The sequence below is a fragment of the Microdochium trichocladiopsis genome (assembly GCF_020744255.1).
Source record: "Microdochium trichocladiopsis strain MPI-CAGE-CH-0230 chromosome Unknown B0I36scaffold_1, whole genome shotgun sequence".
NCBI lineage: Eukaryota > Fungi > Ascomycota > Sordariomycetes > Xylariales > Microdochiaceae > Microdochium > Microdochium trichocladiopsis.
In genome coordinates this window covers 2,707,389-2,720,074 of record NW_025763544.1, presented here as the reverse complement: position 1 = coordinate 2,720,074, position 12,686 = coordinate 2,707,389, and the positions used below count along the sequence as shown (strand labels likewise).

Sequence of the window (12,686 nt, the reverse complement as noted above, 5' to 3'; positions counted from 1 at the left end):
TCGGGAGCAACGAATGGCGATGGACTTGTGATAGAGAAGGAGTGTTGCCAGACCCTGCCTGTGTCAATCATTCCTCTTACAGAACTCTAGACCGGCCATCTCACATTACAGGACAGGGCTCGACTTGACTGACCACTGGGAAGCACTGTCACTGGACACCGAAAGCATTCTGCGAAAATTAGTCAAGTGCGGGACTTTGTCAGTGGTACCGAAAGTTGAGATCAAGGTGATTGTGCGAGATGGCGGCTGCACTGGACCATGGACATATCGATCTGGACTTTCACAAGACAGCTGTAGTAATGATAATTGGTACTGGACAATGAGAGGTCTCACTTTGCCTTTAATTCCACTCAAATCCGCCTTAGAATCTTTGCGATTTCACTAGGCAGATCTACTTGGTCGCTTCGGTAATGCCATAGCGTGCATTGGGGAATTACTACATCACTATGATGTCCCAGGAACGCATAACTTTGTATGTCAAGCCCTCGGGACCTGCGGGGAGCATCGGATGTAACGAGAGGGAATTTAAGTCAGTCCTTGGCACAGGAATGGAAATAGCACTGGACGCCTAGCTTTTTAGTTGTCCTCTGGTGATCGCAGAATTGAGCTATTCCGTTAACTCGACCGGGATATCTCGTTACATGTAGGCACAATCAACCCGTGGACTTTCATATGTTGTAAAGATTTTTGCTATGACCAAGAAGGGATATGATTCTCGACTCCAGTTATTGAAGTTGACAGAATTCATCATTGGGTTTTGATGAATCCTTACTCATCCATCATAGCCAGACTATCGTTACTATGTTTACCAGAACCCCGCACCCCCTTCTGCCGCAGCTCGCCGTAACCATACCAAGGAATGGATCTCTCACCTAGCCGTCGAACACACGTTGCAAGAAAGCCACCAAGCTCCCCGTCCGCAGGCTGGCTAAGCAGAATATAGAGCTATTAGTGTGCGCCACGCAACGCCTAGTCCACCAACCTCCGTTCCATCTCGTGGCCCGTACGTCTTTACGTACCACCCTCCCTCGTTTCCGAGACGCAGAGTCCCCAATGTAGGGCTTTTGCCCCGGCTGTCAGGAATGGCTGTTCCATTAGGTGCTGCCACCGAAGCACATGAGCTGGCCAGAGGCATTGGTAATATAGGGGTCTTTATAATATGCTGTGAGCCTACTACTATAATGCCATCTGCTTTGTTATTCGACGGGTAGGGCTTTCGAAAGACTTACTAATCGGATAGGCCTTCAGCGGCCCGTATACCCCATTGTTTCCTTGGCAGCGAATGGCATAATTTCTGTTGACATCAAGGTAAGAACCCCTGACATCGCACGAGTTACCATAATTGCCGCTGTTGTCGCAGGCAACAGGTTATTTGTCAGTCGCTGTCATTCAGGCGGATCAACTGAAAAGGGGGCTATAAGCCTAGGAATATTTATCACATACTGTTGTACGTATGCCAGATTCCCGTTCAGGTTCGCGAAGCAGCGGTTCAGGTTGAGGGTTGACGTGCGCCAGTTGCCCGAAAGATCACGGCAATCGGCGATGAGCGTGCTCGTAGGGTTACCAAGACGGACAACATCGCAGGAGCCGAAGAAACCACCGTCTCGCTTATCGAGCGAGACAGTAGTATTAACAGCCAGTATCTCGTGAATCTCAACGTCCGTGGTGGAGGCTTCGGGGACAGCGACGTCCGCGACAGGAGCTGCACTTGTAAAGAGGTTGCCTCCGAGCGAAGCCACGAGGGCGACGATAGTGGCTGTCTTGAAATGCATTATAGTATTAGGACAAGGGCAAGTAAGTTTTCAATAGAGGGCATCAGGATTCGATTCCAAGGCAGGGAATGATCGTGGGGGTAGTGAACTCGAATTAGACCGAAATACCAGGGACGAGTAGAGGTATTATATAGTTAGTAGAGGACGAGAATAACAACCCTTATACCAGTTCCGCAGTCTTATCAAGTTCCTTTACGGGCATTGATCAACTATTGGGCATAGTCGCGATCCTTCTGGGCTCAATCTATGGATGCAAGTTACATCCAGACCAGGCTAATAAATCTTAGTTGCCCGAATCATGCGCGGCAGGCATAACAGGGCCTTGGGATGGATCTGGTCATTACATTCGTCGGTGGTGGATCGGGATCCTAACTTGCCAAGTTCTGCGAACCCTGGCGGGCATCCTTACGTGCCCACGATCTCAATCTCCACCTACTCTGCCATAGGGCGAGACTTGTGAGGAGTCTTCCAGCTGCCCAAGGGTCTGCGATCACTCATCGTCCATTTGGTAGCTGCTTTTTCAAGGTGCTGACATAATTACTGGCCCCTTGCATATGTGGAGTACCGACGGTCCAGGCCGTTCAGGATCTTGCTCTGATTTCCTTACGAGCCTGCAATCCTTCAGGAGGACAAGACTCGTTATCGGGCTGCTGCAAATGTAGGAACCAGAACCTTGTATTCGCGGACCCTGTAAATTACCCCATCAAGCCATGCACCTGATGTCCAAGGCGTCGTAAAGCAAACGCTTGCATATTTCCACGTACCGCAATTTTCTCGACCGAGATTGTGGCGTGCGGATCCGAGTTCCAAGGGTCGGTGAGGCTGCCTAACTGCGGCTGAGTATATGTGTATAGCCCCGAATCCCGTCAAGGTAGAGATTGACCCTTGAGCGGGTGATGGAGCACTCAAAAGTTCCACGAGTAAAGAACACGCTGTCGATTCCGCGGGATTTGGCGGCATTCTAAACGGCCTTGGCGTTGTCGTCGCTTCAACTCCTGTACCCGATCTGGCGCGGACAAGGCGATGCATAAGCGGGACTGGTTATCTGGGTAGATAAAGAGGCAGATGCAAGTAGCCCGGCGCACTCGTGGAGCTGTTTTGGAAGTTCACAAGGGCATTGACAAGGTCGCTTGGAGCAGTAAACCTGTCGTGGAGTCGAAGCATGATAGCTGAGTTGGGCTGGGGCAAGGTTGATGCCGTCAGATTAAGGTAGGAGGAACCTTGGCTAGGCTCTGGACCGGGTTATGTCCCCAGAGGTTGTGTTGTTAGGCTAGGCCACAGTGCAATACCGTGCATATCACACGACTTTGCACAGTATGCACCTCTTCACGTACCCTGACACTCCATCATTCCAGAGCTGTTCGCGTGCCAACCTCCACCGCGGGGACAGCCGTTTCCAGGGAGCAAGGCACCGCGCCACTGCCACTGCCACCACATCTCCAACAAGCCCAGCACTGGCCCGAGGCCACCAGGTCTCGCGCGTGCGCCTCCAGATGTCGGCTTCTCCATGACCGACCTGTCTGTAGTCCTGCCCGGCTTCCCTGTCCAGCGGTTTGCCAACCTGCTCCCCGCCCTGGACAAGCACCTCATCACCACCACAGACCTCATCACCCTCGATGTCCCAGAGCTCGGCAAGCGCACCCAGCTGCCTCTGCTCGACCTCAAGCGCCTGTGCAATGCCGTCCTCGCTGCTCTTCACGCCGACCTCGGTGTGGCAGGTCCGCAGCCAGATAAGAGCACCGGCTTGAGACGCAAAGGCTCCGAGATACCCGCCTCGCTTGGCTTCCTCAGCGTGCTCGACACCAACCTGGATTCTGCCCTCGGTGGCGGAATCCCAGCAGGCTACATCACCGAGATCACAGGCGAGAGTGGTGCCGGCAAGACCCAGTTCCTTCTCACCCTCTTGCTCACGGTGCAGCTCCCTGCCCCTCATGGCTTAGGACGACCTGCCCTCTACATCTCGACCGAGGCTCCGCTCTCCACCAAGAGACTGTCCCAGATTCTGAATGGCCACCCGTTCTTCAAGAACCTTGGCCCTTCCGAGAGGCCCTCGCTCGACAATGTCATCAGTGCCGTGACACCAGATCTCGAATCACAGGACCACATTTTATCCTTTCAGGTCCCCGTCCTTGTCGCTCGTCACAATATCGGGCTGATCATCCTCGACAGTGTGGCAGCAAACTACCGCGCCGAGTTTGAACGTGGGAGTGGCGGCTCTAACCTGGCTACCCGTGGCAACGATCTCATTCGGCTCGGCCGGCAGCTCCACGACCTTGCACGCGAGCACAATCTCGCCGTCGTGGTTGCCAACCAGGTCGCCGACCGCTTCACTAGTGCAGCAGCTGCCGCAATGGGACCGCGCAGCAGTCTCATGGCCTCAGCACAGAACAACACCAGGCAGTCTCAGGATAGCCCTCTCGCATCACGCAGCTACCAGCCAGCCGGACCACTTCCTACTGCCGAGCCAACCAGCAGCATGGCGGAAGCCGCGATGGCGGTTCGCTCAAGCATGCCAGAGCCGATGCCCGAAGAAGGCCCGCCTGCGCCGCCAGCTCTGCTCCTTGACCATCAGCAGCGATGGTTCACTGGCTGGGGCGACGAACTCTACCACGTCAACGGGCTGAAGACGCCCAGTCTGGGGCTGGTATGGTCGACTCAAATCGCGTCCCGGATTGCACTATACAAGCGACCGGTGTACGGGAGGAAGCAGGTCGTCGAGGACGAGGAGGTAGGAAGCGCCATGCTCAAGATGTGGAGGCGCTGGATGAAGGTCGTCTTTGCCCCACATGTTGCGCCTTCTGGGCCTGGCTTGTCCACGGCGGTCGAGTTTGAGATCACGATGGAGGGTCTTAGGACCGTAGACAAGTCGAAGAGGAAGAAGAAGCGCGCAGACGATGCCGAATCATGAGCGCTTCCCGTGTAATGCTGAGCGCTCTGACCTTGAATATTATCAAACACGATTGACCGTGGATCAATATGCGCGCCATCCGTGATGGAGCAAAGCTGGCCAAAATGCTCGTGCCGTTGTTATGCAAAGTCTTGATTCATCTACACTAGGACGGAAATGAAAGAATGACCCAAAAACAGACCAGTATACGCCGCCCAAATGCGTTTTTAAATATTTCATCCTCATGTCTACACTGATGCCCTTTCCCCCTCTTTCCCCACGCATCGACAACTGCCCAATTTATAATCTAACGAGGATGAGGGAACTCATCCTCGAGCTGCAATCTGACACCAACATTCATGCTGATGAGCTCCTGGATGAGCAGCTTGGCAGCATATGGCATGGTCATCTTGGCGACCTCGCGCGTGCTCCGGCACGTACCGCAGTACCCCTTGTACCCGAACAGGCCGCAGCGCTGGCAAATGTCAATATCACACGCGTCGGAGCTGACCATGAGGCGCTCGAGGAGCAGCTGCGAGGCGCCGTAGGCGATCAGACAGTCGCGCTCCATCTCTCCGAGACGCAGGCCGCCGTCGCGCGAGCGACCTTCCGTGGGCTGGCGGGTCAGGATGGCGCGCGGTCCGCGCGAGCGCGAGTGCATCTTGTCCTGCACCATGTGCTTGAGGCGCTGGTAGAAGATTGGGCCGTTGAAGATGTAAGCCTGCAGGGGCTCGCCGGTGATGCCGGACGTGAAGTAGTCCTTGCCTTCCCAGGAGAAGCCACGGTCGACGAGCTCGGCTGCCATGCTCTCAAGGGGGTGCGAGCGGAATGCATCACCGAAACCGTACTCGGGACGGCCCTGGACAATCGAGGCCTTGCCCGTAAGACACTCTAGCAGTTTTCCAACCGTCATTCGAGACGGGAAACCGTGAGGGTTCATGATGATATCGGGGACGAGTCCAGCGTCCGAAAATGGGAGATCCTCCTGGTCGACAATGATACCGACAACACCCTTCTGTCCGTGACGCGAGGAGAACTTGTCTCCAAGCTCAGGACGACGAGTCTGCCGTGTTTGGACCTTGATAAGCTGTGTCTCGTTGGCTGTCTGCGTAATCATGACCTTGTCGATGTAAGCAGGATCATGAAGACGGTAGCTGAGCGGCGATTCACGGAACTCGTCGCTTCTAGGCTGCAGGCCAATGCCAGGGCTAACGTCGACAGGGCTTTCCTTCTTGATGATGACATCTCCGCTATTAACTCGGAAGCCAACATCGGCGAGACCGTCCTGGGAGAGTGCGATGTTCTTCGGATTGTTCGGGTCCTTGTCGCCAATCCGCTCACGGCTACCGTTAGGATACTTCTGCAGGTCAGTCGCGTATTTGCGGAAGACTTGACAGCGGCCGAAGCCACGATCACAAGAAGCTTTGTTCAGAACCAAAGCATCTTCAATATCATATCCTGAGTACGACATGACAACGACCGTAGCGTTTTGCCCAGCTGGTAGCCTGTCATATCGGATCAACTCAATGGTCTTGGTGATAACCATTGGGCGCTGCGGATATACGAGCGTGTAGAGCAGCGTGTCGATACGGTTGAACTGATTGTAGGCAATGGCGCCGATAGCTTGTTTACCCATAGCACATTGGTAGGTGTTTCGAGGTGACTGGTTGTGGTGTGGGAATGGAATGAGGCCGGCTACCGCGCCGAGAATGGTGAATGGCTCAATTTCAACGTGAGTTGTCGCCTTGGTGATGTCTTTTTCGTAGAGAGCCACAAGTGCGTCGTTTTCTTCGTTGACGTCGAGGTACTCAACGATTCCCTGCTTAAGGAAATCGTCAAATGTTGCTTTCCCAGCCTGTAGTAACCTCAGATGCGACTCCTTGATCTTGGCCTTGCTGTTCTTGACAATGATGTATGGCCGACAGATACGACCTTCATCTGTAGCGATGTGGATCGCTGACTGCTGCGTGTTGACGTTGATACTGACAAATGGCGAGATCCAGCCGCGGCGACGCATCGTCCTGAACTTGGCTGCAAATCGCTTGGGGAATCGGGTGAGCGCGAACGGTGTTCCGTTCATGTGGATGATATAGGTGTCTGGTCGATGCATCTCGGTACCCGAGAAGCCACGCAGAGGCTCAACGCCAGAGTCGAGCGTGAAGACCCATCTCTTCACCGGCTCCTCCTCATAATTGGTCGTGATGTGTGTCATAAGGGCCAAGTTCTTCACAAGACCACAGGCTTCTCCTTCCGGGGTATCAGACGTACACAGCATACCCCATTGCGAAGGCTGCAAGGCGCGAGGACCAGAGACCTTTCTGGTCTTTTCGAACTGACTGCTGATGCGCGTCATCATACCGAGGGCGCTGATGTAACTGAGCCGACTCAGGACGTGTGTCACACCTGCTCTCTCCATCTTGAAACGCTTGACACTCCAGTTTCCTGTCTGGATCGCACGATTCATGCCATCCGTGATGTGCTTGCCTTGTGCTCCGACCTGCATCAAGGGATCAACTGCGATTGCACGATTCTGCTTCTTCAAACTGTTCTCAATGGCGAACTTGAGATCCACCAAGAACTTCTTGAACAGATCTTCGAAAAGAAGGGAAAGCAGCTGTCCTGCTAATTCCAAACGTTTGTTTCCCACGAAATCTCGATCATCGACGAGCTTTGGGTTGTAGTGGGCCATCAGTACACGGCGGACCATGAGGGCGACATAGATAGCCTTGGGGTGGAAGTCAAGCCCTTCTACTGGGATGTGGGCGATGATGATATTGGACAGTGCATCGAGGCCTTCCTCCACGTTGCTGCGCCGAGGCTGAGGGATACCACCAGGCTTTGTGTTCTTGCCACCCATCTTGACCCGAGATCCAATAAACTCGAGGGCCTGCTGTTGCGTGTAGACTCCAGCCTTAACAGCCTCGTCGAAGTTGACCACAAAGTCATCCTGCAGACGACCATCCGACCCGGCGACCAAAGTCATAATTTCATAATCAGAGAGTCCTCCAAGTGCCTTGAGGACAATGGTAATGGGGATCGCCTCGATCAGGACGTTGTGCAGCAGTGATATGCGGTCCTTCTTCAACGTGACGTAGGTCTTGGATTTACGCTCGTGCGTCGAACTCGTCACGGAGGCGGAAATGATGTTGTTCTTCTCGTCGGCCTCGACAATGACACGGTTCTTGCTCAACTGCTCCTGCACCAAGATGACCTTCTCGGTGCCGTTGACAATGAAGTAGCCGCCGGGGTCGAGCGGGCACTCATTCATGAGCTCCATTTGCGCGTTATTGGCGCCGTACAGCCTGCACTTGTTGCTTCGCAGCATGACGGGCATGCGAGCGAGCTCGACATTGCGGCGCACAATCTTCTGCCGCTCTCTGGTATACGCCACGTCCACGAGGATTTTGGCTCCATAGGTCATGTCGCGCAGGCGACACTCCATGGGCGTCACCTCGTTGGCGACACGGAACTGCTGGTAGTCATTGCGGTCGGGCTTGGCAACGCGAATGTCGGTAAACTCGATCCAGAAACTGCTGTCGACATCGCTCCGCACGGTCCTGTTGGCCTTGACGATCTCCTTGATCTCGTGGTCGACGAAGAAGTTGTAAGAGTCGATGTGCCTGTGTCACGGTCAGTACCAGGTCTCCACGGGGTCGAGTGGGCAAACTAGAATTTCAGGGCTCGAGAAGACATACTGCTTGACCAGACCTGCATAATTGTCAGTAAAACGCCTGCAGCATTATGGAGTTACAGAAAACAGTGAAGGCATGAGTACACACCTTTGACCTTCAGAAAGGCAGGGAGCAGCTGATTCTTGTCCTCGACGGTGGAGATGGGATCGGTAAGCTTCTTGCCGTTGTAGAAGGGCTCGAGCAGAGCCTCGAAGCCGTCGTCGATCAGCGGCATTGTGCAGATGGTCTGCGACCAACCGACATCACCTACAGCCCTGTGTTGGCTGGGGCGGGTGCTGCTTTTGTGCTTTTGCTGTCAGAGGATTCTTCTGTCCGGGATGACTCCATCGCAAAGTCCTGTTGGAGGTTCCAGAATTCGGCACTGCGGGCGGCCTAGCGCGGCGCGCGGGAACCCCCCACCGCCGACAAAATTTCCAGGTCTCCGATAAGATAATGCTTGGAGCTACAGGTCAAGCAAGTCCCAACTCGAGCCTCAGGCACCACTCCCGTTGTGCCTGCATGCCGTGACATAACTTCCTAGGAAGTTACAAAGTAGGCGCCAACTTTGTGCACTTCGATCAAAAGGGTTTATATACGCGCAAGCAGCACTGTCTATCAATACTGCTGGCGTATTCAAACACGTCTCATAAAGCACCATCAGTCGATTTGACTGCTTTTATTTATTCATTTGTTCTGTACGCTGCCCACTCGGCAACTCTGCCGAGGCTTCATGGCCTTCCCCAAGCTCACCCAAGCTTTGGTCCGTTGGGTTGATGCAGCGGAAGCTGCTTGCCCGGCGAAGAATACCTAAATCCGGAGCGGTTCCTGGAAACGTGCGCCACAAACAACATATCTTGTCTCTCGGCTGTATGCAGTGCGTCCTTTTACTTCTTTTCTTTTTGCTTTCATCATCCCTCCTCCTTGCACAGCTGCTCAATAGCTCATCTGAATGTTATCTACCGCCGAACCAAGAGCAAGGCTGAGCTCTGGTCCCCAAGTACTAGCAGTTATTTGGCTGCACGGGCATCGTTGCCTCGTTCTGCCACTACCACATTGCCCTACTTCTTTACCTCTACCTGGTATGCAACTTGCTCAGGAAATTCTGCCGCGTCATGCACGATACCCCTCTCATTCCGTCTCCCGGCGACGAGTCCAATCCCCCCCCTCTTTCCCGCACGCCATGCCGCTTTGTGTCATGCAAGGCTCCGCAGCAAGGGGTGCACAGCAACAGGCAGGCTGCAGGACACAGTACGGCTTTGACGCACCTCAGCTGTGCCTAGGGTTGTAGTCTTGTGCAGGGCACATGCAGGAGGACGGGGGAATGGATTGGAGGGGGACGGAACAGTGCTTCGGCCGGGACTCGCCAGCAGGACCGGCTGATGATATGCATCAACCGGAAGATTTTACGAAGCTTGAGTCGTCATGCCCTTGGCCCATCCAGCATCCTGCATGTGGTCTTATTCCAATGCACGATCCGTGGGAAGAGAGCTTGGTCTGGGCAGATCAAAAGCCACAAAGTCAACTCGAAGTCACCACCCCCCAGATAATTAAGGTCACGCCGTACCTTGAATGCCCCGCAGGTCTACAAATCGCCCTGCCGAGACGCTCGGGTGGAGTCCAGGAGCCTGGGATACCCTGATTTCATCAGGCCGCCGCACCCCTCCATGCTCGTCCTTGGTGCATTGCTCATGTAAGTGGGAGTCACCCGCCGAAGGACAAAGGACAAAGCAGAGTCTGCCGGGTAGCGTCGTGACTCACTGGTAGTCGGTCAAAGAACGCATGGCTACACCATGTCGCTGACACCTTACACTCCTGCCTAGAGAACACTTGCTGGATATGTCAGCCGCAAAGAGTCACAATGCACTTCTCCCTCACGTCTTAGCGGCTGTCCGGTGTACTAACCTTCGAGCCTCTTTATGACGTATCAGCATCGCTCCACTTCTCCAGGTGGGCATTTCGCTCCGCCCGCCTGAGCTTGATGCTATTTCAGTGGCAAGGCGTATCGGACACGGGCTATCTGGAGTGTGTCGGAAATGATCGATGAGCGGCACTAGTTTCCTAGGGTGACGTGCAGCCACGAAGGAGCCGCATGGCGCACGATCCGACTCCCTCTTTGTGCTGGCAAAAGTCGGTGAGAGCTTCTGGCGCCGGCCTGGATGTGGGGAATGGGGAGAGAAAAGGCTCGGGCGACGCAACCCCTCTGCAAGATGACGATTCGCTTGCCCGCTAAAGGGAAAGAAGCTGGTCTGGGCGGGTGTTAATTGGTGGCAGAACGCCCCTGTTGCTCGCAATGATGGTCAAGTGCATCTCATGAAGCTTCACCATCTTGTGGATGCTCGTGGAAAGCGCACCCATTTCGCGAGAACCCGAACCTTGAGGCTGCTTGGTCAGTAACTGATAAAGAGCTTTAGACACCCACCTAGGTATGCGCTGTGCTAGTACGATTATGGGATTGCGCGTGTCGGGCTGTTTGAGCTCATGGCTTTTGCCGGTTGGTCGGCCGTCCCCTGATATTGGCGGACATGGACTCCAGGAGCCTCCATTCAGCCACTGACTCAGACAACAAACCAGTCAGTAAAGGTCGCCTACGGAGAGGCTGGCATCAGCTGATTGTAGAGGATCCCGCCGTGGTCGTAATGCTGTTGTACGTCTGTGGCCATCAGCAAAGCAACGTCTGGTGATCCTGCCAGTGAAGCCTGGACCCCCACATGATACCACCGTCTAGCATGAATCAAGGACTTAGAACAGCCCAACCTAACGTTAGCTTTGTGCCCGTTTCACCGCCCCCCGGAGGTAAGTCATGTTTGCTGTCTCATACAGGACCAATGTCTTGAATCATGCCAATTCCCACGAGCCAAGACTAGGTGCGCCTCGGCTGGCAATTCCAGATGGCCAGGCGCGGCCTCTATCCCGTGGGATCTCACAGTGGCTGATACTGAACGCTGACGTGCGTCTCCTCACAGTAATGATGATGTGGGGCCCAGACTGCGTAGATGGACCCTGAATGGTGCGGGCAGATGGTCCCTGGGCCAAACAGGCTGATGGTGTGCTACTGACTGAAGTGGGCTTTGCTGGATGCCAAAGCAGGCAACCTGATGGCACTGCCTCATGTTGACTGGCCCATTTCTGGAGGCAAGTTCAAGCTCGGCCATGCCTGCCATTCACTGCGGGGAAACAATTCGTTCTTTGCATGTCGACGATGTAAATTCCCGCCCAGCAACGAGAGTCGAGGCCGCGCGCAGGTGTCCATGGTCACGTCTTGAGGAGAGGGGCCAAACAAAGATTCGTGGGCCGGGGAGCTGTAATGAGTGACATAGTGTCTCCGTGCAAGGTGCCTGCTCTCTGGTACTGTAGATCACACAGGGCATCTGGAATCACCTCGGCGGGGAAAGTGAAGCCTGGAGGCAAATCCCCATGCCATACCCCGACCAGAGTAGCGCGCAGGACCGCCACCAACGACTGCTGGCAACATGGCCGGAGACAATCTGGTCAATGAAGCGCCGAGGAGCACTGCCCAGGAGGGTTTTGGCGGAAACCAAGTCGCTGCCAGATGAGCTGGTTGTTCTTGGGCAGCCTCGCGACACACATGTTCGGATAAGCGCCGAGAACACCATCGACGCGCCTGGCAGCAGCATCAGGAGGAGCCAGCTGGGTAAGCTGTATTCTGTGGCTTGGGTCGCTCGTGGTGCAAGCAGGCATGGCTTGCGCGCACAGAGGCACGAGTCCACCCACACCCGCCCGCCCGTGCCTTTGACAGAAGCATCTTGGTACAGTAGCACCCGAGTGAGGGCGGCGCTAGGGGCCCATCGAACAGGGGAACAGGGGTCGCCGCCAGTTTGGCCCGAGGGTGCCACCCGGGCGAGCTGGGCTCTCTCCCACTCCCAGGGCGCCCTCCTCGCGGCGTGGACCGCAACCACTGGCAGAGGCTTCTCACCCGGGGGACTGTGACGGTCTGTGTCTGCTCCTGTCTCTGCTTCCTGCCTGCCTCACCCGTCCACTCCTCTCGGCCCAGCCCCGTGCCTGCCAGCAAGGATCGAGACAGGGTCGTGTACACTACCTGGTCCTCATCGCTCCTCGGATGCGCCCTCAGAGCCCACTCTCTCTCCTTCCCACTCTCTGCCGGCTTCGACACCCGCCCAAAGCGACACCAAGCCAGGCCTGGCTCCTGGCTACTCCTCCAACATTGCTATCCCCTTAGCTATATTCCACAAAGAGGTGTGTGTGTGTGTGTCACAGGCGCCAAAGGCACCACTGTCTTTGAGCGGCTTGCAGTGTCCCCATTGCTGCCCCGTGGTCCCCTAGCCCAGCCTCCTTCGTCCCTACTGCACTCATCGACATCTCGACTCGCCCCTCCCG

The 12,686-nt window shown here is 55.2% G+C and overlaps 3 protein-coding genes across 3 annotated transcripts; 1 reads left to right on the top strand and 2 right to left on the bottom strand.

Moving 5' to 3' along the window:
* Nucleotides 1-1,094: 1,094 nt before the first annotated feature.
* B0I36DRAFT_357733 (uncharacterized protein) lies at nt 1,095-1,772 on the bottom strand (the record flags this gene model as incomplete). The annotated part of the gene is made up of 3 exons (XM_046157848.1): nt 1,095-1,150; nt 1,230-1,348; nt 1,444-1,772. The coding sequence occupies 3 exons, from the start codon at nt 1,770-1,772 to the stop codon at nt 1,095-1,097; spliced, it is 504 nt and encodes a 167-aa protein (XP_046018486.1).
* A 1,381-nt stretch (nt 1,773-3,153) lies between these two features.
* Nucleotides 3,154-4,772, top strand: B0I36DRAFT_310660 (DNA repair protein RAD57). The gene has a single exon (XM_046152283.1). It carries the CDS (start codon nt 3,280-3,282, stop codon nt 4,678-4,680), a length of 1,401 nt encoding a protein of 466 aa, XP_046018485.1. The 5' UTR covers nt 3,154-3,279; the 3' UTR covers nt 4,681-4,772.
* B0I36DRAFT_280892 (RNA polymerase Rpb2) lies at nt 4,773-8,849 on the bottom strand. The gene is made up of 3 exons (XM_046151481.1): nt 8,439-8,849; nt 8,355-8,367; nt 4,773-8,279 (listed from the first exon to the last, which is right to left on the bottom strand). The coding sequence occupies exons 1-3, from the start codon at nt 8,563-8,565 to the stop codon at nt 4,967-4,969; spliced, it is 3,453 nt and encodes a 1,150-aa protein (XP_046018484.1). The 5' UTR covers nt 8,566-8,849; the 3' UTR covers nt 4,773-4,966.
* Between the last annotated feature and the right edge of the window lie 3,837 nt (nt 8,850-12,686).